The sequence below is a fragment of the Suillus subaureus genome (genome assembly GCF_016647635.1).
Source record: "Suillus subaureus strain MN1 chromosome Unknown BJ212scaffold_21, whole genome shotgun sequence".
In the NCBI taxonomy this organism is placed as follows: Eukaryota; Fungi; Basidiomycota; class Agaricomycetes; order Boletales; family Suillaceae; genus Suillus; species Suillus subaureus.
In genome coordinates this window covers 84,070-107,134 of record NW_024538577.1, presented here as the reverse complement: position 1 = coordinate 107,134, position 23,065 = coordinate 84,070, and the positions used below count along the sequence as shown (strand labels likewise).

The following is a 23,065-nucleotide window of genomic DNA, read 5'->3' as shown; positions in this document are numbered from 1 at the left end:
AGTCCTTTGCCTCATCCCACCTGTAGATTCGCAATACCATCCATCTACCCCCTTTTGTTTGTGACTAGATCTCGGCTGGAGGCGCCTGGGGATATCTTCCCGTCGATGATAGTATTCATCACCTCTCTAATTATTTTGTCCACTTTTTCCACAGCACGTTCAGATATTTCATATCACAATCAGACTGTATTCGTGACTCGACCACGGCCCCTGCCCCGGTCCGTCGTCATCGAGAAATCCAGCGGGAGCGGCCTCTGATAGCTTGGGTGAGAGACTCGCCAGTTGCAGTGTCTCCGTCTCAGGCAATGAGTCCTCCACTCATACCACCGCTTGCTACCAATTGCTGAGTCCATGCCCTACCACTGACATTGCTCCTACTGCGTTGCAATGCCTCTCCATCCTCAGCATGATCCCATTCTTCAAGTCCCACAGACGAGGCGACCTGTTGCATGAGCCCGTTACCATTCGCCGTCGGGGAAGACGGCAACTGCTAATGTGCCTCCTTTGTGATCTTTGAACGCCTGAACAAGTGCTGTGTTTGGTATGATGGGGCTGCACTATTTCTGCTGGTATTCTGAGCCTGATAAGGTGCTGAGTACCTGCCAGGGAATGTGCCCGTCTTTCTTCAGCACAGAGGTGAGGTACATACTAATACCTGGTACTTTTATAGTGCTTTGTAGTGCTAAGTCTCACATACAACACGCAGCTATAATGAGGCTGTTTCTTTGTGAAGTCGCTATCCCGATGCAGTCTGATATTGAGGTTGCTGTACAAATTTAGTTGCGTCGTCTGCGTGCACTCCGAATCTGAGTCGGTGTTCGTTATAGCTGTTGCGAGAACAGGCGAGCGAATGACGGGAGAGGGAGCTAGAACACAAAGGTACGATCTCAGTTTCAACTAGAACTCATATTAACGTGTATAGTACCTAGAACACAAAGGTACACTACGGTTTTGGTCAGTAATTGCTGACATACATGTTTCCAAGTACTCACATCTCAGTTTCAACTAGAACTGAGATGTGTGTGTCTGATGGGCGCTTGGTTTTATAGGAAGGTAAGTAAGGAATGCAAAGGTGAAGTTTTCTGACATATGTATATTGCAGGGCGCAAGCCAATGTCATTTGGGCACAGCCTATTGGCCTGTCTGCCTCATGTGCTTGGACCTCTCTCTCTTGCTCGTACCTATCATGTCAGATCCTTCAGCTTCCTCATTCTCTTTCTCTTCAGATCATTCGGACTTCAACACTCCCCCTCGAGCGCATGCCAGACCCATGTGGGTGCATAGCTTTTGTAGCCGGGGGCAGGGCAATGCCTTGGTGAATGCGTCAGTGACGTTATCATCTGTGGGGCAGTAGAGGAGCTCAAAGGTGCCATTTTTCACATGTGAGCGGATGAAGTGGTACCTCAAGTCAATATGCTTCATACACGATTGAAATTTTCCAGTGGATGCTAACGCTATAGCAGCTTGGTTATCGCAGAATATGGGGGTGGGGAGGCTTGGTGGTTCGTAGAGTTCACCAAGGAGTAGTTGAAGGTACAGTATTTCCTTTGCTACACTGGTGAGAGCAATGTACTCAGCTTCTGCCATCGATAGGGTGATTATGGGCTGCTTTCTTGTGCTCCAGGACACTGGGCCTCCATTGAGGAGTACTATGTACCCACTCATGGAGTGCCTGTGTGGCTGTGAAGCCCAATCTGTGTCGACAAACACTTCAATCCCGGCATCTGTAGATCCCAAGGTGAGCTCGAAGTTGTCAGTGGCTTTTAGGTAGTGAAGAGCTCGCTTACTAGCCTCCCAGTGTGCCCTTCCAGGGTTTCACATGAACTGCGACAATGTTGCTACTGCAAAGGCAATATCAGGACGTGTGCTCATCGCCACATACATCAATGAGCCAATGGCTTGTTGATAAGGTACATCTTGCATGGCGGCTAGCTCTGCATGCGTTCCAGGGGACTGATCTATGGACAGGGAGGTGGCTGGTTCCATGGGGGTCTGGATGGTCTTAGCATCCCCCAGATGAAAATGCTCAATGATTGTGTTGACATAGGCCTTTTGAGAAAGGGTAATGGTGTGTCCCACTCTATCTCTTGTTACCTTTAGCCCTAATAACCATGATAGCTCGCCCAGGTCGGATATCTTGAAGAATTCGCCAAGTTTCGACTTGAATTGGAGAATGTGGGACTTGTGATTGGCGGTGACAGCCATGTCATCAACCGACACGGTGATGACAATGTGCTCTTTTGGGGTACATTTGAAATATACCACTTGATCAACCTGGGAGTGGCTAAAACCCATCTTCAGAAATGCTCCAGCTAGTTCCTCTGCCCACTCAAAACCTGCCTGCTTCAAGCCAGGCAAGCTGCGCTTTAGCTTTAGTACCTTTCTCTCCTGACTGTCCTTCAGATATCCTGGTGGCACCCTCATATATATGTCTTCCTTGACATCTGCATAGAGGTAAGCGTTCTTTACATCCACCTGATGAATCTCCCAGTCCTTCTGGGCTGCCATGCTTAATATGGTACGTATTGTGCTCATATTTGCTGTTGGGGTGAACGTGTCGAAGTAGTCGACGCTGTATTGCTGACGTTGTCCATTCATGACAAGTCACGCTCTTAGCTTGAGCTTTTTGCCATTGGGGCCTTGCTTAGTTGCTAACACAAAGTGGCAGGGTATAATATTTGATCCGCGAGGTAAGTCCACGATGTCCCATGTTCCCAACTTCTCCAGCTGACTGATCTCGTAGTCTAGCGCTTCCTGCCATTCTGGACCGTCTGGACCATTCAGAGCCTGCTGCAAGGTGGGCTCTGGCTCAGCCGTCACTAAGGCTAAGTGAATGTGAGCTTCCTTGTCTAGAAGATCCAAATCTGACACATCCTTCAGGGATTCAATGGCTACAGCTGCTGTTTGGCCCTTTTGGAGCTGGGCATAGTACCCTGGAGCTGGTCTGGCTCAGCTTTCCCTGGGTTCTGGGGTGTTTGGAGTAGCATTTGGAGTAGGAGTGGGAGTAAGCAGGATGGGCTGGACACTAGGTGCATTGCTATCAGTACTCATCTCCTCTTCTATAGGTCTTGACTCCCCCTCGTTCAGCACATCCTGGTCAACAAGCATGTTGGGCAGCACAAACATTACGTTTCACTTGACAGAGACTCGCCTTTTCGTCGGCCAGTATACACAGCACACCTTGCTATCTGTGTCAATCCCAATGAAAACAGCCTCCTCAGCGCGTGGTTCGAGCTTTCCAGCATTCGCCTGGTGGACATACAGCTTTGATCCGAACTCCCGGGCCATGGACAGGTTGGGTCTCGCCCTATGGACAAGTTGGTGAGGAGTAGCACCAGGTATGGCACTCGAGGGTAAGCGGTTCTTTAACCAGGTAGCATAATTCACTGCTTCCGCCCACAGGAACTTCAGGAGGTCTCATCCTATGAGCATCGCTCTAGTGAGCTCGACCAGGGTCCTATTTAGGCGCTCAGCCACTCCATTTTGCTGGGGTGAATCGTGGACAGTGAGTTGTCTCTCGATCCCCTGGTCCAACAGATACTTATCGAACTCTGCGCTCAGATACTCCCCTCCACGGTCTGATCGAACTTTTCATAGACACGTCCCAGGGTTTTGACGAGTAAGGTGCACCTCATACCTCTTGAATGCCTCCAACACCTCACTCTTAGCTTTCAGGAACTCGACCTTCGTTTCATGAGTGTAATCATCTGTGAAACTAATATAATAGGTCATGCCACTAAGGCTGGTAGTCTGCGCTGGGCCCCACAAGTCCATATGGATGAGTTCCCATAGGTGAGTGCATGCGTTTTTGACTCTTGCAGAAATGGCTGATGAGTCGCTTTGGCTTTTGCACATGCTTCACAGAATTCAGTAGGGGAGGTGAGGTCGACATCCAGACCTTTGATGAGCTGATCCTTTGCAACTTGCAGGACAGCTTTCTGGGAGATATGGCCTAGGGCACGATGTACCTCGGCCAAGGTAAGTTTTGCCCTTGCGACATGAGCGTGATGTGTTTTCTGACTGGCCACACTATACAGACCCTCAAGCTGTGGGATTTCAGGTGATGACTTCGCATTCAGGACCCCTTTGACAAGATTTGGCACATCTTGCCTTCAAACAGGACCGCTAATCCGGCTGAAGCGATTCTGTTGGTCGAGATTAGGGTAAACGCCATAGAGGGGGCATATAATGCATCCTTCAGGGTGACAGTTGTTCTCTTTGTCCCCAAGGGTAAGTCTATCTTGACATCTCCTCTGCCAGTAGCGCTGAGAACTGACCCATTCGCAGTGAATACGTCTTGTGGGGCGATAGGGACAAAGTTTAAGAACTTCGACCTGTCAGGACAGAAATGGGAGGTTGCACCAGAGTCTACTATGGCTCCACGGCGTTCAGGAGGTATGTTCATCCTCTGGGTGATGTTGGCAAGGTCGTCTGTCATGAAAGCATAGTTCTCCTGGCCCTCTGACTCCTTTGCAGCATTCACGCTCTGTTTTTGGGTACATCCTCCCCTCTTCCCTCTCTGGTTTGGTCCCTGACCCTCTTTTCCTCCCCCTGGCCTCCAGCAATCGCTTTTGTAGTGGCCTTTTCAGTCGCAGTTATAACAAACTGCATCCGGGTTGGACGGTGAGGAGGTGGACAAGGACTTCCCTTTTCCCAGAGGTCCTCTCGCTGATAGGGCCGAATTGGGTCCCTTCTTGATAGGTCACTGACTGGTGAGTTGTTGATGCTCATATTCCTCTGAGACAATATTGATTAGTTCATAGGAGCTTATGGATGCACCGGTTATCTTCATAGCCACGCTAATGGACGAGAGTAGGGGATAATAGGATTCTGGGAGGGACACCAGTATCATGGCATAGAAGTCTTTCTCCTCGATGGCGGCTCCCATGCCTACCAGTGACTCATGGAGCTGAAGCATCTTGCTAAAGTGAGTCTTTATATCTCTGTTCTCCTCACATCTGGTCTCCTGAAGCCTTCACCTCAGATCAATCTGGATGAGCTCAGTTTTCCCTTCATGAATATTGCAGATCTCAGCCCAAATCACCGAAGCAGCCTTGAGCTTCTGCACACACAGCAGCAGCCTATCAGTTATGGTGCTGAAGATTTGCTGTTTCACTAGTGAGTCCTTCTGGTCGTACTTATCAATCTTCTTATGAAGAGTCTCAATCTCTGCTGTTGTCGGCTCACTGCCATCCTCCTTTTCAGCAGTTTTGGTCCTCTTGTTGACCTTGTAGGGGACAGGTCATACTGCACATCCATCGGTAAACCGCATCAGACCTCTCGCACTAATCGCCATTAACTGTTCATTCCTTATAGGTAATCCAATTGCTACCATCCTCAGCTAGCTTTGGGACGTTGAATAGGGCAGAGCTGGAGGAGGGGAGTGTGATTTCCATGGCTGTAGCAGGGCTCATAACCTGTTGCAAGAACAGGCGAGCAAACAACAGGAGAGGGAGCTAGAACACAAAGGTATGATCTCAGTTTCAACTAGAACTGAGATGTGCACGTCTGATGGGCACTTGGTTTTATAGGAAGGTAAGTAAGGAATGCAAAGGTGAAGTTTTCTGACATATGTATATTGCAGGGCGCAAGCTGATGTCATTTGGGCGCAGCCTATTGGCCCGTCTGCCTCATGTGCTCGGACCTCTCTCTCTCGCTCGTACCTATCATGTCGGATCCTTCGGCTTCCTCACTCTCTTTCTCTTCGGATCGTTCGGACTTCAACAATAGCCTCGTCAGATGCACAGGATACGAGGCTAATGCATGATGGTTCAACTTCGGTATGTATTTCAATTGTAATGTTTTACTTAGCTACAGCCAGCACCGGCCAGGTAGTCGTACCTTTTGTAGCTCCCTGTGCAATACTGACGAGTGATCAAGTATATAAACCGTCACTATTTCAATTCCTGATCATGAAACCAGAGCCGAAACAAGTAGATTGCGTTGGCATCACGAGTATCGTAGATAAGTACTATTTGTCATAAATCGTATCATACAGGTAAGTCAAAGTGCCCATCAAAGTTCTTTGTTCTTCGTCCCTATAATATCTCTAGTGTCCTGACGTCCATCATGCTGCAAACAAAAGCCATGTCTTTGACCTGTGCGATGATGTGTTGATCTGATGCGATTCTCTTGTATTCTCCACCGAGCTGCTGTGCTAGTAAAAATGCGCTGAAAGGCTGTCCAAAGTGAACAATCAACCGCAATGCTCGCGAGTGGGTCTCCGTATCGGCTGACTTTATTTCTCCAGGGAAACCGCGAAGCGCATCAAAAAATGAGCCCAAAGGCTGTCCAATGCGAAGAAACCGCGACGCTCGCTCGCTCGCTCGACGCGCTGGGTAAATGGTATAACGAAGAATCGACCGTAGACCAGTTTGCCACGCTCTGCTTGTCGTTTGCAGAGTCATGTAGCTCGAGAAGATGACAACTCCACGGACGGACGAGCAACAATATTTGACGAGCGGGTATCGTTCGTGAGAACTGGACTGGCCTGTCTTCTGTGGTGATCTCCAGGTCACTAAGACCGTCTGCCTTGACTGCATATATGAAAGATGTACCGTCGGAGCTATGTCCACGCATCCATTTGATTGATCTGACAGGGAATGTGACGCAGGGTAGATGCAACCTGCAGTTTGCGAAACGAGGAGCGCTCAGGTTGTCAAACAGGGCATAAATTTCGGAAGCCAAATCGACAGTCACCGCATGTCACAGGAAGGACACCGATGTTTGCATCTCATCTTCAGGTAAAGATGGGAGCATGTGTGACAGAGTTCCGACCCAATTTAGCGCAGTGATGTCCCCCGACCGAGCCACAATCTCCTGCAAGAGCCGCCCGAGCGCATTGTGTTTCTTCTCGCCATAGATGACAGGTAAATGCACACCGAAGATGCCAAACAATGAGTATGCGATGTCTTCCTGCAACGTGGTGATACGTGTTGAGGCCCATTTAAATTTCTCTCGGGCGCCTCTTATCCCTGGATTGAAGGAGACCAATGCCCGTGGATCTATGCCCGTGGCGTCTCCCAGCTCCTGCATGATCGCGACGGACTCCTTGTGGTTGAGGGACTGATCGTTGAGATATAGAGTCCAATCCTTTTGATAAAAGCGAATGACTTTGGGAGCTAGGAATTCTCCGACCGTCCATCCTCGCCTGATCCACTCACTCTTTGCCAGGGCACCGGGCTCCGACGAAGGCGGAACATCCGAAAGGCAGACAGCTGTAAGTGCTGAGTAACGGTACCAGATGAACACGGAGTTGAGCGATTCTTGGAGCTCAACGTTGTTGCTCTTGTCAATGCAACATGTATCACTCCATGCCCAACGATACCCCGCATCACAAGCAATGCTGCAAAACGATTTCAACTTCAGAATGCCACCAACTGAATTCCATTCATATATGTCCTTGCCCTGGATGTCGTGCAGGAGGTGCTCCTTTTCTTCCCACCTATGTGACAACATGACACAACCGAAGTATGCTGCCACCACTTCTTGGATACGCTTCATTCGGATATCTGAATGCTTCATCGCGAACGACAAAAGCTCCTTGTACTCTTTGCTCGTTTTGAAGTCGCTTATCTGCACCTCTTGATTGCACAAGAGTCCGGCGGTGGTGTCGAGTACACGAAGTGGCGAATTGTCGAGTTGAGCGTGAATGACCTGCCGAATGGCACACTCTGCTTCGGACGAACTGAGATAATGCCGGCGCAGTTCTGGAGAAAGATGTCAAGTATATGACGCATTTGTCATTCACGGCTTACGTCGTATCTGGGTGTCGGAAGCATGTTCTAACTTGGAGAGCATGGTTTCGAAGACCGCGATGGTTCATGATAGCGCTGTGCGCCATGAAGCGATGCATGCTTCAAGCGGTATCCACAATAAGATGAAGGGCTGAGTTTAATAACCTATGTAGGACCAGCATGAGGAATGACTAACGATATCATAGATACTACCACACTGTTTCTGCATGGAGAAGTGCTGCATTGCGAACTGCCCTGTTTATAAGGTAGATCTGCGTATATCAGATCCAGCATTGTTCAGATCGCGTGATAAGAATGAAGAGTGGGAATATGCCTTGGTATAAGGCAAAACGTCCTCGGGTATTGCCCACTTTGAGATCGTCTTATCGTAGCCTGCACTAAGGATTCCCTTGCCATCCGCGGAAAAGGTAAGACAGCCCACCCAGCCAGAGTTCTCGAATATGGCAATGGTTCATTGATCCGAGAGCCGCCAGAGGCGAACGTGATGGTCATCGGATGCAGATGCAACGAGAGTGCCAGTAAAGTCAACAGCGATGGCATTGATACTGCGAGTATGCCCTTCTCAGGGATCACCAACCTTGTTCCAGATCGATGTCTCCTGTATGATGGGATTGGCCCAGTTAGACCCCGAGAGAAGTCGTCCATCGGGCGTCCACGCGAGTGACATGTTGAGTACTAAACTACTGTGAACCTCCATATTTGCAAGGTGGTACCTCGTGTCTGGATCCCATATTTGGATGCTCTTCTCTGCCGCGATGGCAAGATATTCGCCTGAAGGTGAATATCGTATAATCATGACACGACATGGGGTCTCCTTGCAGTTCTCAAGTCTCTGTATTCCACAGTTCCGTCGTTTTGTCCCACGAACCACTCGCCAGTACAGTGCCATCTGGTGAGAAGTCTAGCGAGAAAACAACATCGGAGTGGGCTTTGATGGCTTTGGTGAGATATTCACAGGTGTCTCCGTCCTAGGCAATGAGTTTTCTGCTCGAATCACCGAAAAAGTCGCGGGCCAGAGCCGTTATCTCCCTGCGGGCAGGCATGAAAGTCACTGCAGACCAAAGTAGATATGATCAGGAATCGAATAGAATTGAATAGTAACGGCTCACAGATATCCCAAGTTTCGCAGACGGTGCGAAGAAGGATCTGAGGCGGAGAGCTCAAACTTGGTATGAGTAAGCTTACGCGGAGACGCAGCGACGAGATACAGCCTAGTCTAATGCGGAAGGAACCGTTGAGACTTGAAGTAAACCTCTTCTATCACTCGAACTCATGGTCTCGTATGATCATTGATGGGCGTCAGCATCAAACTGTAGACAAACATTTCGTTACCCAATCATGTCACTGAGTCTGAGTCTGTGACATGTTGCACATAACACTATGAAACACGACCTTTAGCAACTCTACGCAAGCTCGACGTGGTCTAGACTCTAATATATGAACGTGATTTAAACTCTACGGTTCTACAATCGCGCATTAGACCAGCCAATTTTATAATAAAGGTACTCTACGTCTTCATCAAGACCCTGTCCTCGCGTATAATCGCCATGCGCATCACATGTGATAGATTCCTTCGATAGTATGACGAGATCAGCATCATCATTCGGATCCACATCAGGTGCCTTGAGGAACACGGACTCAACCGTGCTTGACTCGAATGTGTGTGTTGGACGAAGTGGTATCACAAGATGAAAAGCGGCGGGAGACCTGATGCTATCAGAAGGACGCCGCAAAAGCCCTTTCAGACAGTCCCTGATCCAGACCGCATGTTGGGCTTCGTAAATGATGTCTGCACCAAAGACCACATCAAATGGGTACGAAAGACAATCCGGTCGAGGAGCAGTAGAGAATGATGACCAGTCGAGGAAATGAGTAATAATGGAATGGGTCGAGGTAATTTGATCGTGCATGGAGGGGACATTCGCGTTAACGTTTGACCTGAGGTTGGCTAACACAGAAGGATGGAAATCGGTCGCAACCACAGAAACCTCGCGATGGTTGAAAGACGGCAACGTATCCAGTAATTTCATAACCACTAAGCTAACCAACCCAGTTCCTGCCCCAAGCTCGAGGACGTTAAGCCTGCGTGATTTAGGGTCATCAGAGGAAAAATCCAGTCCAAACCGCTCGGGATCTTCCACAATCATTTCCGCCAAGACACATGCCCCGCCCCATGTCTGCGCTCCCACACTTCCATAGTCATCATTGTCCAGCGGAATATCCGTCAGCTGAGCTTCCACTCGCCTGTGCCCATCTATAGAACCAAAAACAAAGTTACGAGTGAATATTCCAGCAGCAGCGACCCCAGCACAAATCGCGAGTAGCGACGCTGCTTGTTGGACGATCATCTCCGTGTGGGTAAAGATGGGCTCTAGTTTCCCAAGATCATCTAATGAGGCGTCTCTAGAATGCGATAAGTCTTGCCAGACTTCGAGCTGTGCGATAAGAGCGATGAGCCACCGAATGGAATATGAGCGCTCGAATGCGTCAGATCGGATAACTTGGAGTTCGTTATCATCTTCATGAGGAAGGCGTGAATTTTGCTCTCCATTAAATACAGGCGCCTGCACACGTTTGCGATGCGAGCCACGGACTTCTGGATAGTAAAGTGACTGTAAATAAGTCAAGGCATCGAGAAGCTGGGTGATGGAGAAACTCGCGATCTTGGCGATCGGTGGAAGATGCGTGGTCGGCGGAAAGAGAACTGACATTTAGAGACGTTAAAATCGAGGAGGCAGGAAGACTCAAAGCGCTAGCACAACATCATAGTACTTGTTGAGTGTTTGAAAATTTTGGTTTTTGAAGTTCCAAACGCTTAGCGCAACATGGACGTGTACATGGCGGGAATAACAAGTCCAAACAACCATCAGCTTCAATCTACGGTCGGTCGAACCCAATTGATCAGAACCATCAGGTAGCGGAATGAATAATTCCGGTCAATCTTCCACTCTGTCCATATCATCTATCCCGCAATCTAGCTTTACAAATGCTTCCGTTTATATGTCACAATCGTCGCTGCACGATTCCATCCACACCGTGACTGATCCAAATTCACCAGAAGTGCTAAAGCAGAACGTGCAAATAGCGCTTGACCATGTCGCAAGGATTCAATCACTGGCACGTAACTGCTCGCACGACATGTAAGTCTCTCCACTCCCCTCATACTTATACGACGTTTAATCATTGTTAGACAAAATGCATACCAGGCAGGAAATAGTCCTGCACACACAACAGGCAAGTACGCTTCATGTTATTTTATAATTGTGACTTTACGCTTCCAATTTCTAGCGGAGCTGGCCGCACTTATGCAGGCACTTCGCACACTTGCTGAATTCCTTCGACAAACTGGTGTAGGCGCATACCCCATGCCACCCGCCCCCGAGCCTCAGAACGCATCATCGATACCTCCCACAGAGCAGCAACTGATTGATACCACGGCCCGCGAGGTACAAGTGCTTTATGAGCGTCTGAAACGCATTCAAGAGAGCAATACCGTTGCTGTAAATTTACTTGGGGCCGCTGATACCATCTCTCGCGCACGCTAATCAACATCGGTGTCCGTTCTGCTGTGTAGTTTTGTAATATCAGCCCAGTTGAGATGCGGCGATGCCCGGCTTGTGTGGGCATTACTGGTAAGTACTCTATGTTAATCTCTCGAGGGTGACAGTCGATTACATCTAGACGGTCTCCACCCAGTTGTATTGCATTCAGTTGGCAGTCTAATACTCGACAATCCCCGAGGGAACCTGTCCCCTATTCAGCTGCCTTCAAATAGAGAACGTCCGCATAGATCGTGCCACAAAACTGATGACCTGAAAATTATTATTAGCCATCCTTGCCCATGTTAGATGATAAAAAACGACACCTAGCAGCCAGATCTACTAGTATTCGCCACCCTTATCATGAAGCCGAAGTTCAATAGCGACCTTGACTAACCCTCTTAAAGGTGACTCGGAAGTAAATCTACGACTGGTGTAACAGTTATATCGAGTCCGGAGCATCACATATGACGATCAGCCACCGTCTGCAAAGCACGAATAATCGCCGGTTCGGTGGCTATTGCGTCCACCACGTCATGCTATGCGGACGCTGTTGACGGTCTGTTGATCAGTACTGTTCTGCATGAGCATGAGTGGTATTGGGGAAATTGTCAGTTCTATTCGACATCGAACGTTAACTGCACCACGTTTATTTATTCGCATGTCCAGCCCTGCAATTGCGGTACTCGGGAGGTCTGGCGCAGGGACTCTGTACGTTATCGACACTTGAGGCTTCAAATAAGAGCAGCAGCGTTGTTTCTGCTCTCCTTCTGTCCTTCACAAAATCGATGACCTGCGGTGAGTAAAAGACCTGGTGAGTAACGCGCATGTCCACAATACCGCTCGGAATTGATCAAATTTGATTGTGCAAGCATATTATGTACGCAGTGTTGTGTTGCTGTCATGGCAGTTTCTCTGTCTCCTATTTACAATTTCCCTGCAGCCGATGAAACTTGAAATAAATACAAACGACCCGCACTCTGCAGACTAATATCCGACGAGTGTAAATCATATCAAATATCTCCGTGCTACACACTACTGCTGGTCGACACATGAACGCGATCCTGGAAAGCAATTGATGTCATAGCGGTTGCTGTATCGGAGACAGCCACGAGCTTAGCGTGATATTCTCGCACGCTAAGGATGAGGCGTGGTCCCAGCACAAACATCTGCGCAAATTGGAAGATTTGAACGAAACCAGCATAAATCTGAGTTTCCACGTAAGGTGCGTCCTGTGGAAATATGAATCACGACCGTATGCAGAGGTCGATAACAGATCGGTGTACCACAGAGAGCGTCGGAGACAAACAACTAATTTCAAAACAAGAAACTGCAACGAAGCTTGCACATGCAGAACTTTAGTAAAAAAAACAAGAGAACCACGTCCACATCATGAGCTCACCTCGCAAAGTAAATCACATGAGCTTTCATCAACACTGTGAAATAGTCCCCAATAATACCTGTTGATGAGTGTTGTCGCAGTTCATGGAAGTGCTTTACAGCAATCCAAACTGCGAGACACAGTGCGAGGACCTCCCACACAGTGGCGAGTATCCAAGTCATGGAATCCAGAAGTAGGACATATCTCACATAATCAATCTGACACTGATAGGTGCCGGAGAGAGCGGCTTCCTCTGGTATTTGTCAGTGAGTATGGTGCAGTTAGATCTTTCAGACACGATCAAAGCTTACCCGCTGAAATCTGCATCATCGTTATTGCGACCATCACTGCGTTGGTGATTCTGATGGCCAGAAAAATGACAACGAGAAACATCAGCATCTTCCTAGATCGCTGATACATGGCATGTAACCGAGCAATCATGATGACTTGCATGATGTTTCAGTCAAGTCAATATCACGGAGGTATATAACTCACCACCCAGTATTACATTTACAACCTCAGTCATCCAGTCAAGTGCGTTGTACATGATAAGGCCTGACAAATCCAGCAACATTACTCCTCGGAGGATCACATGCTTGAAACAGACTCACAGCTGTGGCAATTGTTATATTGACCCAACAAATTGTTCGAGAATCTCACTCACCCCTGCATGATAGTTCAGTTGTTTTGGCGGGAATGGAAAGCATCAGTGCGGAACACTCACTGAATCTGTTGTCGCAATGGTTGGAACATTCACTGTATGTTGCCCGTCACAAGAAAGACACAGAGTCTATGCGGGGAGACATACACAACATGTTGATCCTGATTGTGAGAGATAGGTAATGAGCGCAACATCAATAGCTTAAACTTCCAAACGTACACAGCATATCCTATTCCAGCATAGCGCACCTAGGATATTTTGAAGTCAACAAGACTTGGACTTGCTAAGGACAAGGTATATACGCTAAGATAGAGAAAGGTCGTCAGGGACCAGCGTTGCCCCTGCCGTGAACAAGTTGTATTTTCAAGTCATTTTTTTGATGTGAGTCCGCTCACCCAGATCAGTTCGACCTATAACACGATTCTAAGCGAGTTGGCTGCCCCGGTAATTGATCGGCCTACCTCTTGTCCGAACGTAAGTACTGGAAATACTTCAAGGATATTAACGGATCTTTCATGCTCAGTATTGCTCACCCTAATCGTACATTACCCCAACACAGCCAACAACTGTGAAATCGCAGGCAAGGTTAATCGAGTCTACGGTCATCATGTGGCTAGCCCTCCACAGACCTGCAAAATAGCCGGAAATAAAATTCGCATCGATGAGTAACCACCAACTGGGATCGTTCGAGATTAGGGCCATACTATTAGAAGATGGGAGTGAGTGGGGGAACTTGGTGAATGTATAACGATTGCATTCGTGCTTGATATACTACCATCCAGCGCCGAAGTATGGCTGAATCCTGAATCCTGATCACCGTTGCAATGTTTAAGGTCCAGCACGGGCTTTGCAGCACAGGCTTGCTTAAACATTGCCAAAAGCGAAGTAGACGGGCGTGGTCTGGAGTCTCTAGTAGTGCGGGGCGGGACGTGGATGACAGATTCTGAGAACGGTCGGCGTAGGTTATACTACGATTTGAAAGATCATATCTGATCGATCGAAGTGTCCCAGGTTTTCAGCACGAATTCAAGTAGAAAATCCAGCGATATATCAATGAGATCAAAGTAAAAATTGTTGATGAAATCTCAAAGCAGTAACTCGCGCGGAATATGAATGTTCCTACGCAGTAAAAGATCGGAAAACTGCAACACCATGGTTTCGGCAACCAACCAGATATCATTTAGATCATTGATCCAACACAGGTCTTAAAGAGACTAGACAACAGTCAATCTACAGTAGCTGTGTTAGCGTCCAGGTAACATATAAGAAAACGAATGAGACATACTCCTCAGTCGACTGAGGGAATAGAGATAACGAAGGAAATCGACTATATACGTGTCCGTGGTTTCAAGTTGTATTCCTGTGCTCCAGACTCCGCTAAGCCGGGTCGTGTTGTCACGTGCACCAATAGAACAGCGCCCAAGTCGACCTTATGGCAGACATTATCAATTGCGACACGAGCAAAATCTACATTCGTGTACACGCTGATTAGTACAAATGCAACCAAAAGTACATATATCCATCGCATCCAATTCCCTGTCATAAACACCGATTGACGAGCGAAGACGAAGGAGCGGTGATGGTATGTGTTTGAATGCGAAGTTAACGAATGTGTGATAACTCCAGTTCGGTGGTTCATAAGAAAACAATGACGAGATGGGATGGATGCACTGGGGAATAGATAGATCAAGGTCATTGACGCGCTTGAAGGACGAATAGCCGGTTGAGAGAGGGAGAACCGGAGAGAAATGTCACGTTCGTTGGAGGGAGAATTTACTCCCTCCGCAAAAAACCCATCCGAGGGAGACGCAGAGACCGATAGTGATGAGATCAAGAAACTGAAAATAGGGAGTGTGAACTGCCCGCATTTCATGGCATGAGCGAGAGCGACAGTGGCCACTAAAAGAGGAGAACGAAGGAGTGCATAAGCGTGCATTATCACGCATAATGGCAGACGAATGAATAAGTGTGTGGGCGTTCTAAGAAACACGGAATGAAATATGGATTGTCAGCATATACAAAGTGAGGGACACGCGGGATATAAATTTGACGATTGGAAAACGACAAAGACCGGTTAGGAGCGAGAGGGACGAGATATGCGGAAGAAATAGAAGGGAGCACAAAGTGTGAAGTGAAGGCGAACAGGACATGCGCAGGCAGGTATGGGTGATGGAAAGTGTGCTTCTCCATCGCTTTTGCGCGGGCCAGGCCGAGAAATTTAGCACGCGTCGCGGTGACGGAATGAGGACAGCTATTTGGACCTTTTGCAGCAGTGATACCATGTGCAATCTTGTCAAGAGGGTTGAGAAGCCTAAGGTACTAAGTACCGCCGCCTGCACATCCAAGGTCTGAGCGATTTTGGGTTAATTACTTGACGAAAACCAAAATTCAACCCACCATGCCAAGTAACCTAACCTCATCCTCCTTCCTCTCTACGGCGCTAGGGTTGTCAGTTTGAACTGACACTGCCCATTCGTTTCACCTACATATCTGACCAGGCTTATCAGGCTGTCCATCACAATCACTTCTGTTGTTTGGTCCGGTGATGCCAAACACAACCTAATTTGAATTTGAATTATTCCACAATCGCCTTTCCGCAACAACCCTCATGAGTGAGAGAAGACACGGTGAACGGAGAGAGCACCACTCAAGAGATTATCATAGACGAAGTGGTAAATGGTCTCCGTTGCTCCTTAGAGATTCTTGACTGACCTTCTGTGTCAATGTTGATTACCACGCACTACGTCGGCTGTGCTGGTAATGGGGCGACAACACATTCACTTATGCTCATATTTATAACATGTCACGATATGCATTCGCTGAACAGGGGGAGATAGAGGATGGAGTCGTTCAAAGTCGCCTGAAAGAGGCAGCCACCGTGACGAGAAAGGGGACAGAAGGTCTCGTCACACTAAACGTTCAAGGTCCCGCAGTCCATACCGCTCACGCAGTCACAAGTATCATGACAACACGAGAGACAGAGGAAAGGATGATCGTTATGTGAGACACTTACTATCTTATTTCAATATTGGTTTAACACTGCTGTAGGACCGAGACAAATACCACGAGTCTTCCGAAAGTCGTGGGCGAATCAGAAGTCGCAGCGTTGTACGTTATCCCCTATTTTTTTTTTGGCTGAGTTGCCTTTGACCTCTGAAGATGTGTACATAAATGCACCGTAGACCGCTGAACACCGACGCCGATCTCCTTCACCTTCGACAAACTCTGTAGTGTCGACGTCATCTGAGGAGCGTGGTGGCAGTAGTCGGCATAGGTTGCGTGGAAATTCGCCAAGCCACCGGTCTAGGTCTCGTTCAGATAGTCGCGATATTCGCAAGTCCAAGTCAAAGCACAGAGAGAAAGACCGAGACAAGAAGCACAAGAAGCACAAGGATAGAGATAATGCGAAGGACAAGGATGAAAGGCGCAGTGTTCTGACAGGCAAGAAGGTCAGTTTTCTCTGTTTAGATAGGCTTCAGACTATCTGATATAATTGTATCAGATCAAGTTGAAAGTTCATAAGGATGCGAGAGATCTCGAGATGGACGCGAATAGACAGAACTTGTTGCAGTTCCTCAATTCGACGTGCGAATGATACAGTCATGTAGTGTTACAGGCACCATTCAATGTTCTGTAGCATAGTTTTTCACTCTATCTTACAGGCTCGCTAGAACGCAAGCTTTATTAACGGCAAGCCCTTGAAAGCATGAAGGCCCAAACTGTCTTTGGAAGGAATATTACATAACCACCCCTTTCTCCAATGACGACTTCAATTTTGATCTTTCTTTGAGTCCCGTCATTGTCGAAACCCTCGACGTCTTGAGCCCACAATGCTGCTCGATCCATTCAATGCTGTCAGAGAAGATCTCAAGGACACTGGTATCATTCCAGACGTTATCCCTGTTGACCCTCCTTTCCATCCCAAGGCTCTGCTCGTCGTGACCTTCCCCACTAGCCAAGAAGCTCTTTTGGGGAACACGCTCACAAAAACGGACACTGCTGACGAACCAACCGTTTTGTTCACTCCGGTGCTGGATGTGACTGATGAACCCACCTATACACTCGTCATGACAGACCCAGACGCACCATCTAGGGAAAACCCAAAATTCAGACAGTGGCGGCACTGGATGGTTAGTATCTTCATAGACCACAAAGCTTTTAATTAACTTCATGTGTAGGTCACTGGTGTAAAAACCCCTCCGACGTCGGCCGTTGAGACGGACAATCTTGCTGCACAGCTTACCAAACCCGCTGTGACGTCCTATTATCCTCCCGCCCCTCCCCCTGGGACTGGAAAGCATCGTTACGGTGATATAAAATTTGTTATAATTGCCTTATGTGTTAATTATGGCTACCCCAGTAATATTGTTATATCAGGAACCCAATGCGGACTTCTCAATTCCTGCTGATGCCCCGGAGCGCAAGAACGAGCCTGCGAATAGAAAGAATTGGAATGCGGCGGGGTTTGCTGACAAGTATGGGTTGAAGCTAGTTGGGGTCAATTATTTCGTTGTCGTGGGGGAATAAGATGTCCAAAGCGAGGCAGTTGTCCTCAAGTGGTTGAGGCGTCGGACTGTACTTATGATACTGATAAAGACATTTTACTTTCAGTGTAACAAGCTCTAATGCCACTTGAATCCAGTACAAGTTTTCAAGGCTCCGATTGACGTCGACGAGCGTTTGCGGCTAGCGCCCTATTTAGCACTTATCACTGTTATGCGCTTCCGGGTTGCTATGTTTGGCGACGTACATAGCATTGATGGGCTCGCTTGAATATTCTCCTTAACTTATCTTCACTACTATCTCAATGATCGACACCATGTCCATAACACGCGTAGATCCCGCACCTCAAGACCTTATGTTCCCTCAAGAGCTCATTTCACTTGAAGTTTCAGCACAGCTTCCTCCTGATCTCCAGGTAAGTTGATCATCGGCTCTCTCACACTGCTTTCGCATCAAAAAGACATAGATGCGTCCGCTTGCATCAACAGACTACAGACGCGGACATCTCGATGTCCTTTCCGTTCTATCCATCGTCAACGACCTCGGCGAGGTAGCCTGGGTCAACCAGTTCCATGCCATGCGCGCAACCCCGAGCGCATACTTCTCCATCGTCATCCTCGACAAGGCGAGCGACAAGATCGTCGGAGTAGGCACCGTCTTCATTGAGCGCAAGTTCCTCCGCGGTCTCGGCAGTGTCGGTCACATTGAGGATATCGCCGTCGACAAAAGCCAACAGGGCAAGAAGCTTGGCCTCCATATCATCCAGACCCTGACACATATCAGTGAGAGCAGCGGCTGTTATAAGACCATTTTGAACTGTAGTGACGCCAACATTCGTGAGTTGCTTCCCACCATAGACTTTCAAGTCTGCTTCAACTAATGTCTCATAGCCTTCTACCAAAAATGTGGCTATGTCAAGAAGGAGAACGAGATGGTAACTTTCCAAGCATCTCTCATAGCCTTTGCTAACGGAATGCATAGGCAAAGTACGCGCCAGAACGTGTTAACCATGCACCAAAACTTTGACTTGCCATCTCATCGCACACCCGTATATACCATCATCATCAATTGCCCGTATTCTAGATTTATCATTATATATTGTACAGGTACTTCCCTTCAGTCGGCTCTACGATAATATATCGTGTTTACAGTAGCAACTCAGGAAATATTATATTAGCATCGTCTCTGCAAATAGAGTGTCCCTTCGCGTTCTCACTCTCGACAATGCTATGCACAATTGACCGTGAGCGAAAGGACCAGTCCGGGGATTGTGCACGGTTCGCGCTAGCGTCATTGGTCAAACCTCAGTAATGTCATCCATTAAATGTAGTCGCATATGTTAGTCGCAGAGGAAACTATCTTCGATTCACAGTCCTTAACGAACAGTTTGTATGGAATGCTGGGATGCAGTGGCTTTCAAATGTATTGAGAGGTTGGACTTTGAGGAAGCGACGATGCAGCGCGATGACACGTTTCTGACCAATCCCATTTCTACCGAGAAATTACATGCTCCAGGATAGGTTAACATTCCAAGATAGTCAAGTGTGTTCTGGTGTGTTCAATGGAGTCTGCCCAGCTTCTTTCAGGCTGTCTGAACTAAAATAAGATTCTCCAGGACTTCGTCAGTGAAATGTGCGATTGATATTAGTTCCAATACCTACGAGAATCGCCCGGCAGTTTGTCTAAAATTTTGTGGTTGAGAATCTATCGGCATAGACGTTGAGAGGGGAAAAGAATGCACGATCAAGACGGGTTTCAGCATCCATGGTGCAAAGGCTTGAATCGATGAAACTACAATTGAATTGCAATAGGATTTTAGGAAAGCGAACCACCTCGATTTTCGAGCAAACAGATTGTCTTTTGGTATAGCAGTGTATGGCACACTGTAAGAAGCGTTCAATCAGATCGTGTACAAGGCAGCAAGAAAGAAGCTCGCGAAGATATCCAAATGACATAAGTTCAAACAACACACGGCAGTGTTCGAGTGTCATAGTGCTAATGGAGTCATTTGCGGAGTACGTGAGGATCCACGGCCGGTGACAAAATTAGTGCTTTCCACAACTGGCGCCACGAAATAGGATTTCCCTGTGGCTCCATGAGCCTACATTCAGAAACGGAGAATGGAACGAAACCTACAATGTCTCGAGTCATCAAGCAGAAGCTTCCGTCAGTTTCAGCGTAGCGGAAGTTCTCGAGCTCGACCCAGCCTTTGAATGCGATATTCCGTTTGTCATACCCGCCTACGCGCAACCGAAGGATCTCCCCTCGTTCATCCTCACCGGTAGGTCCGTCTTTGTGTTTGACGCCGAGGGTAGTCAAGGATTCCTTTACGAGTTGCATCATGATCCCTGGCCCAAGAGAAGTATAGAAGCGAGTAAGGTTAGGTGTATACCTGCGACCTGACTGTGTTTGTGACTGAAGAAAACAACGGAGTCAAAATAGAACTAAAATGTGCATCCTTGGGAGACGTACGAATAATAAAAGCGATTGGGTGAATTGGGATTGATGGGTTGCAGAGAGCATGATCTCGTCTCCATCTTTATCTTTGCGAGTTTCACTACATACGAAAGTGAATGTTAACCTCATGATGATAATCCCGAGAACGTACGCAGAGATTGCAATATCCGGCATCGCATAATTCAGATCACCGTTCGCCCTCAAAGACTCAGTTAAGTGGTCTGCAAGCGCGACAACACCTTGCTTCGCAATTTGGCTTGGTCTTATGCACCACGGGTGAGCAAATGCTTCGGCGAGCGTCATACGCTTCTCTGGCTCGATAGTTAGGAGGCCACAGATAAGTGCTGGTGGGCATATCAGCGTGCATTAACACGAAAAGCACATGATGATTCCGCTTACATAGGACTTCTGCTTTTAGACGATTCCAAGGGAGCTCGTTGAATATCTCGCCCGTGATATACTGACAGAACTCTGACGACTGTGCTGTGGATTGATCCCAAGGGGTATCTGGGAGGGATGTTAATATGAAGAATTTATGGAAATGATTGGAAATTTGACGGACTTCCCGCGAGAAGTGTGAAAAGAATGATACCAATCCCCCAGACGTCAATTGGTTCTGCTTCATACGGTGTTTCATAGTGAACCTGGAATCATATTGTGAGTACAATCCGAGAATGTATAAATGACACACTTCTGGGGCCATGTACGGCAAGCTGCCACACAATTCGTTCAATTGTCTTGTCTTGCCGCTTTCCTTGAGTTTGTAGACTGCTGCGAGACCAAAGTCTGAAATCTTGAGGGTACCAGCTACATCGAGCAAAATATTTTCCGGTTTCAGGTCACGGTGGCAAACTCCTTCGCGATGAATAAAGTCCTGTGGTCCGGAAATATTTTGTTTTCTTTAAATATGGATGAACAGTGATATCTCACCATCCCTGCCAGTAACTGGCCGAAATAGTAGTGTGCCACATCCTCTCCAATCCCAACATTCGGCGCTGATGAGTTATGGGTTAATGATTGGATACACGATCAGTCAACGAAGCGCACCAATCTTATCGAAGAGGTCTCCTCCTGCAGCAAGCTCTAGCAGCATGTAAATTCCAGGCACATAGCTATCCTTATATTTGCGCTCCACCACGGCAGCATGTAGAAACTCTAGGACATGCTTGTGCTTGAGGAGTTTATGAAGTTTCATCTCCTTTTCAACAACCTTGCGTTCCTTCTCGGTAGTCTGCTCCTTAATAAATATCACCTTGCATGCTGCCACTTGATGGTTCTCTATATTGACGGCTCTGAACACGCTCGAGAAGCTACCTCCACCGATTTGTTGAATGAGCTCATAGCCTGCAATCGTGTCATTTGTGAACCTGGCACGATAAGAGAGAGCACATACCTAAGATTTTAGGGTACTTCGGAGCCATGTTAATGCAAGAGGTCTCTGTCAAGCGCAGAGACCGACGATATTGATATGATTCACCATGATTAGTGGCTCAAACAAACGCGCTTCCTTTGTGACGAATGCGAAGTGACTGTTAGCACGTGCTATGTGACACGTATATATCATACGTCACGCGCACTTTTTGGGTGATAGCATCTTCTGATCGTTGGCGGCCTTGACATCAGTACTTGTTGTTGGCAGTACTCGGGAGTTTTGCCAGGTTTTGCCAGCCGGTCTGGCAAAATTGGTCGTGCAGAACTCACACGAAGGGAGGGTCGCGGAACCTGGCAGAATTCCAGGGTACTGTACAGCTACGCACTTAAGTTCGTCACACCATCACAGGCCCAGCGAATCGAACCTATTTCGTGTGACGGTCATACCCATATTGAGGTCATCGAACTTAAATTGTGACATGTGGTAAAAGCATAAAAAAAATGTTCTAGTGCTGCCAAAAGTCCTTGTACTGAGTATTTGCAACACGTCTGTGCTTCCCATGACCCTCAACATCAACCTCCTTTGAACCATCAGTGGTTACAGCTGTAAATTGAGGCCCTGTGTCGGAGGTGGGGGGAATGTTTCAGATGGCATCCTCATTGTAGGCTGGGTTATGGCTCACCAAACATTGGATCCGCATTGACAGGACTCTGCAGCAACATAGGAAGAAGGCATGATATTGCCAAATGGAAGTAAACTTGCAGACAAAACTCCGTGGGGTGAGCAACCAAGTCTCCAGGTTGGGTGTGAGCATCTCTGCACTCGTACAAAGAAAGAAACATGTCTGCCTAATGAGGCCATAACTGTCCGAGACTCCCAGTTGGTTGTCACACACAATGAACCTATGTGCAGCATGTCACACATCACACACCCCTTCAAACTTTTGAACCTAATGTTCATTTGGTCACACCCAAATTGGGTTGAACCTAAGTGCATAGCTGTACAGTATCTGAGACTCACAGAGATGTAATTTAGATCTTTTGAATTCAATAGAACATGAAACCCAACATCCCTAAAGGAAGATGGTATGCTGGAAGCTCCCTTGCATCGATGATCAATGTAAACGACAATCTTGAGTGCTGTTAAGAACCATGTTGCTCAAGGGGGAGAGAGACTGACTCAGAGGGGCTTGGCCTCAGCTCGTATGCTGTGCCCCTTACCCGAGTATGTGCCCTTCATTTCATATGAGGTCTGATGATGGTCCGACAAAGTCTGGAGGACTTCCAGAGGAGTGCGGGAAATGTCTGGAGGAGCGCAGGAGAGTTCCGGAGGAATGCAGGAAGTGCTCAGGAGAGTTCCTACTGCAAGGTAATACTTCTACAGGAAACAGGATGG

General features: G+C 47.7%; 8 protein-coding genes across 8 annotated transcripts; 4 read left to right on the top strand and 4 right to left on the bottom strand.

The window, feature by feature from the left end:
• Positions 1-5,819: 5,819 nt before the first annotated feature.
• BJ212DRAFT_1362434 (uncharacterized protein) lies at positions 5,820-6,905 on the bottom strand. The gene is made up of 2 exons (XM_041335952.1): positions 6,364-6,905; positions 5,820-6,317 (listed from the first exon to the last, which is right to left on the bottom strand). The coding sequence occupies exons 1-2, from the start codon at positions 6,577-6,579 to the stop codon at positions 6,039-6,041; spliced, it is 495 nt and encodes a 164-aa protein (XP_041191724.1). The 5' UTR covers positions 6,580-6,905; the 3' UTR covers positions 5,820-6,038.
• A 2,251-nt stretch (positions 6,906-9,156) lies between these two features.
• BJ212DRAFT_1362426 (uncharacterized protein) lies at positions 9,157-10,596 on the bottom strand. Its single transcript, XM_041335951.1, has one exon. The coding sequence runs from the start codon at positions 10,466-10,468 to the stop codon at positions 9,221-9,223; it is 1,248 nt and encodes a 415-aa protein (XP_041191723.1). The 5' UTR covers positions 10,469-10,596; the 3' UTR covers positions 9,157-9,220.
• A 9-nt stretch (positions 10,597-10,605) lies between these two features.
• On the top strand, positions 10,606-11,656 carry BJ212DRAFT_360096 (uncharacterized protein). Its single transcript, XM_041343004.1, has 4 exons — positions 10,606-10,897; positions 10,948-10,991; positions 11,046-11,389; positions 11,454-11,656. The coding sequence occupies exons 1-3, from the start codon at positions 10,680-10,682 to the stop codon at positions 11,300-11,302; spliced, it is 519 nt and encodes a 172-aa protein (XP_041191722.1). The 5' UTR covers positions 10,606-10,679; the 3' UTR covers positions 11,303-11,389; positions 11,454-11,656.
• A 2,754-nt stretch (positions 11,657-14,410) lies between these two features.
• Positions 14,411-15,380, bottom strand: BJ212DRAFT_360415 (uncharacterized protein). The gene is made up of 2 exons (XM_041343005.1): positions 14,624-15,380; positions 14,411-14,568 (listed from the first exon to the last, which is right to left on the bottom strand). The coding sequence occupies exon 1, from the start codon at positions 15,272-15,274 to the stop codon at positions 14,666-14,668; it is 609 nt and encodes a 202-aa protein (XP_041191721.1). The 5' UTR covers positions 15,275-15,380; the 3' UTR covers positions 14,411-14,568; positions 14,624-14,665.
• A 534-nt stretch (positions 15,381-15,914) lies between these two features.
• BJ212DRAFT_360083 (uncharacterized protein) lies at positions 15,915-16,634 on the top strand. Its single transcript, XM_041343003.1, has 3 exons — positions 15,915-16,338; positions 16,387-16,446; positions 16,570-16,634. The coding sequence occupies exons 1-3, from the start codon at positions 16,139-16,141 to the stop codon at positions 16,583-16,585; spliced, it is 276 nt and encodes a 91-aa protein (XP_041191720.1). The 5' UTR covers positions 15,915-16,138; the 3' UTR covers positions 16,586-16,634.
• Positions 16,635-17,031: 397 nt separating this feature from the next.
• BJ212DRAFT_1362403 (phosphatidylethanolamine-binding protein) lies at positions 17,032-18,018 on the top strand. Its single transcript, XM_041335950.1, has 3 exons — positions 17,032-17,468; positions 17,517-17,646; positions 17,699-18,018. The coding sequence occupies exons 1-3, from the start codon at positions 17,169-17,171 to the stop codon at positions 17,863-17,865; spliced, it is 597 nt and encodes a 198-aa protein (XP_041191719.1). The 5' UTR covers positions 17,032-17,168; the 3' UTR covers positions 17,866-18,018.
• A 139-nt stretch (positions 18,019-18,157) lies between these two features.
• On the top strand, positions 18,158-18,867 carry BJ212DRAFT_1274510 (acyl-CoA N-acyltransferase; the record flags this gene model as incomplete). Its single annotated transcript, XM_041331163.1, has 4 exons — positions 18,158-18,256; positions 18,308-18,677; positions 18,732-18,775; positions 18,823-18,867. 4 exons carry the CDS (start codon positions 18,158-18,160, stop codon positions 18,865-18,867), a joined length of 558 nt encoding a protein of 185 aa, XP_041191718.1.
• A 498-nt stretch (positions 18,868-19,365) lies between these two features.
• On the bottom strand, positions 19,366-21,811 carry BJ212DRAFT_1362394 (kinase-like domain-containing protein). Its single transcript, XM_041335949.1, has 11 exons — positions 21,692-21,811; positions 21,346-21,642; positions 21,229-21,293; positions 20,990-21,172; positions 20,861-20,942; positions 20,698-20,805; positions 20,450-20,642; positions 20,314-20,398; positions 19,978-20,256; positions 19,503-19,926; positions 19,366-19,437 (listed from the first exon to the last, which is right to left on the bottom strand). Exons 1-10 carry the CDS (start codon positions 21,717-21,719, stop codon positions 19,846-19,848), a joined length of 1,401 nt encoding a protein of 466 aa, XP_041191717.1. The 5' UTR covers positions 21,720-21,811; the 3' UTR covers positions 19,366-19,437; positions 19,503-19,845.
• Between the last annotated feature and the right edge of the window lie 1,254 nt (positions 21,812-23,065).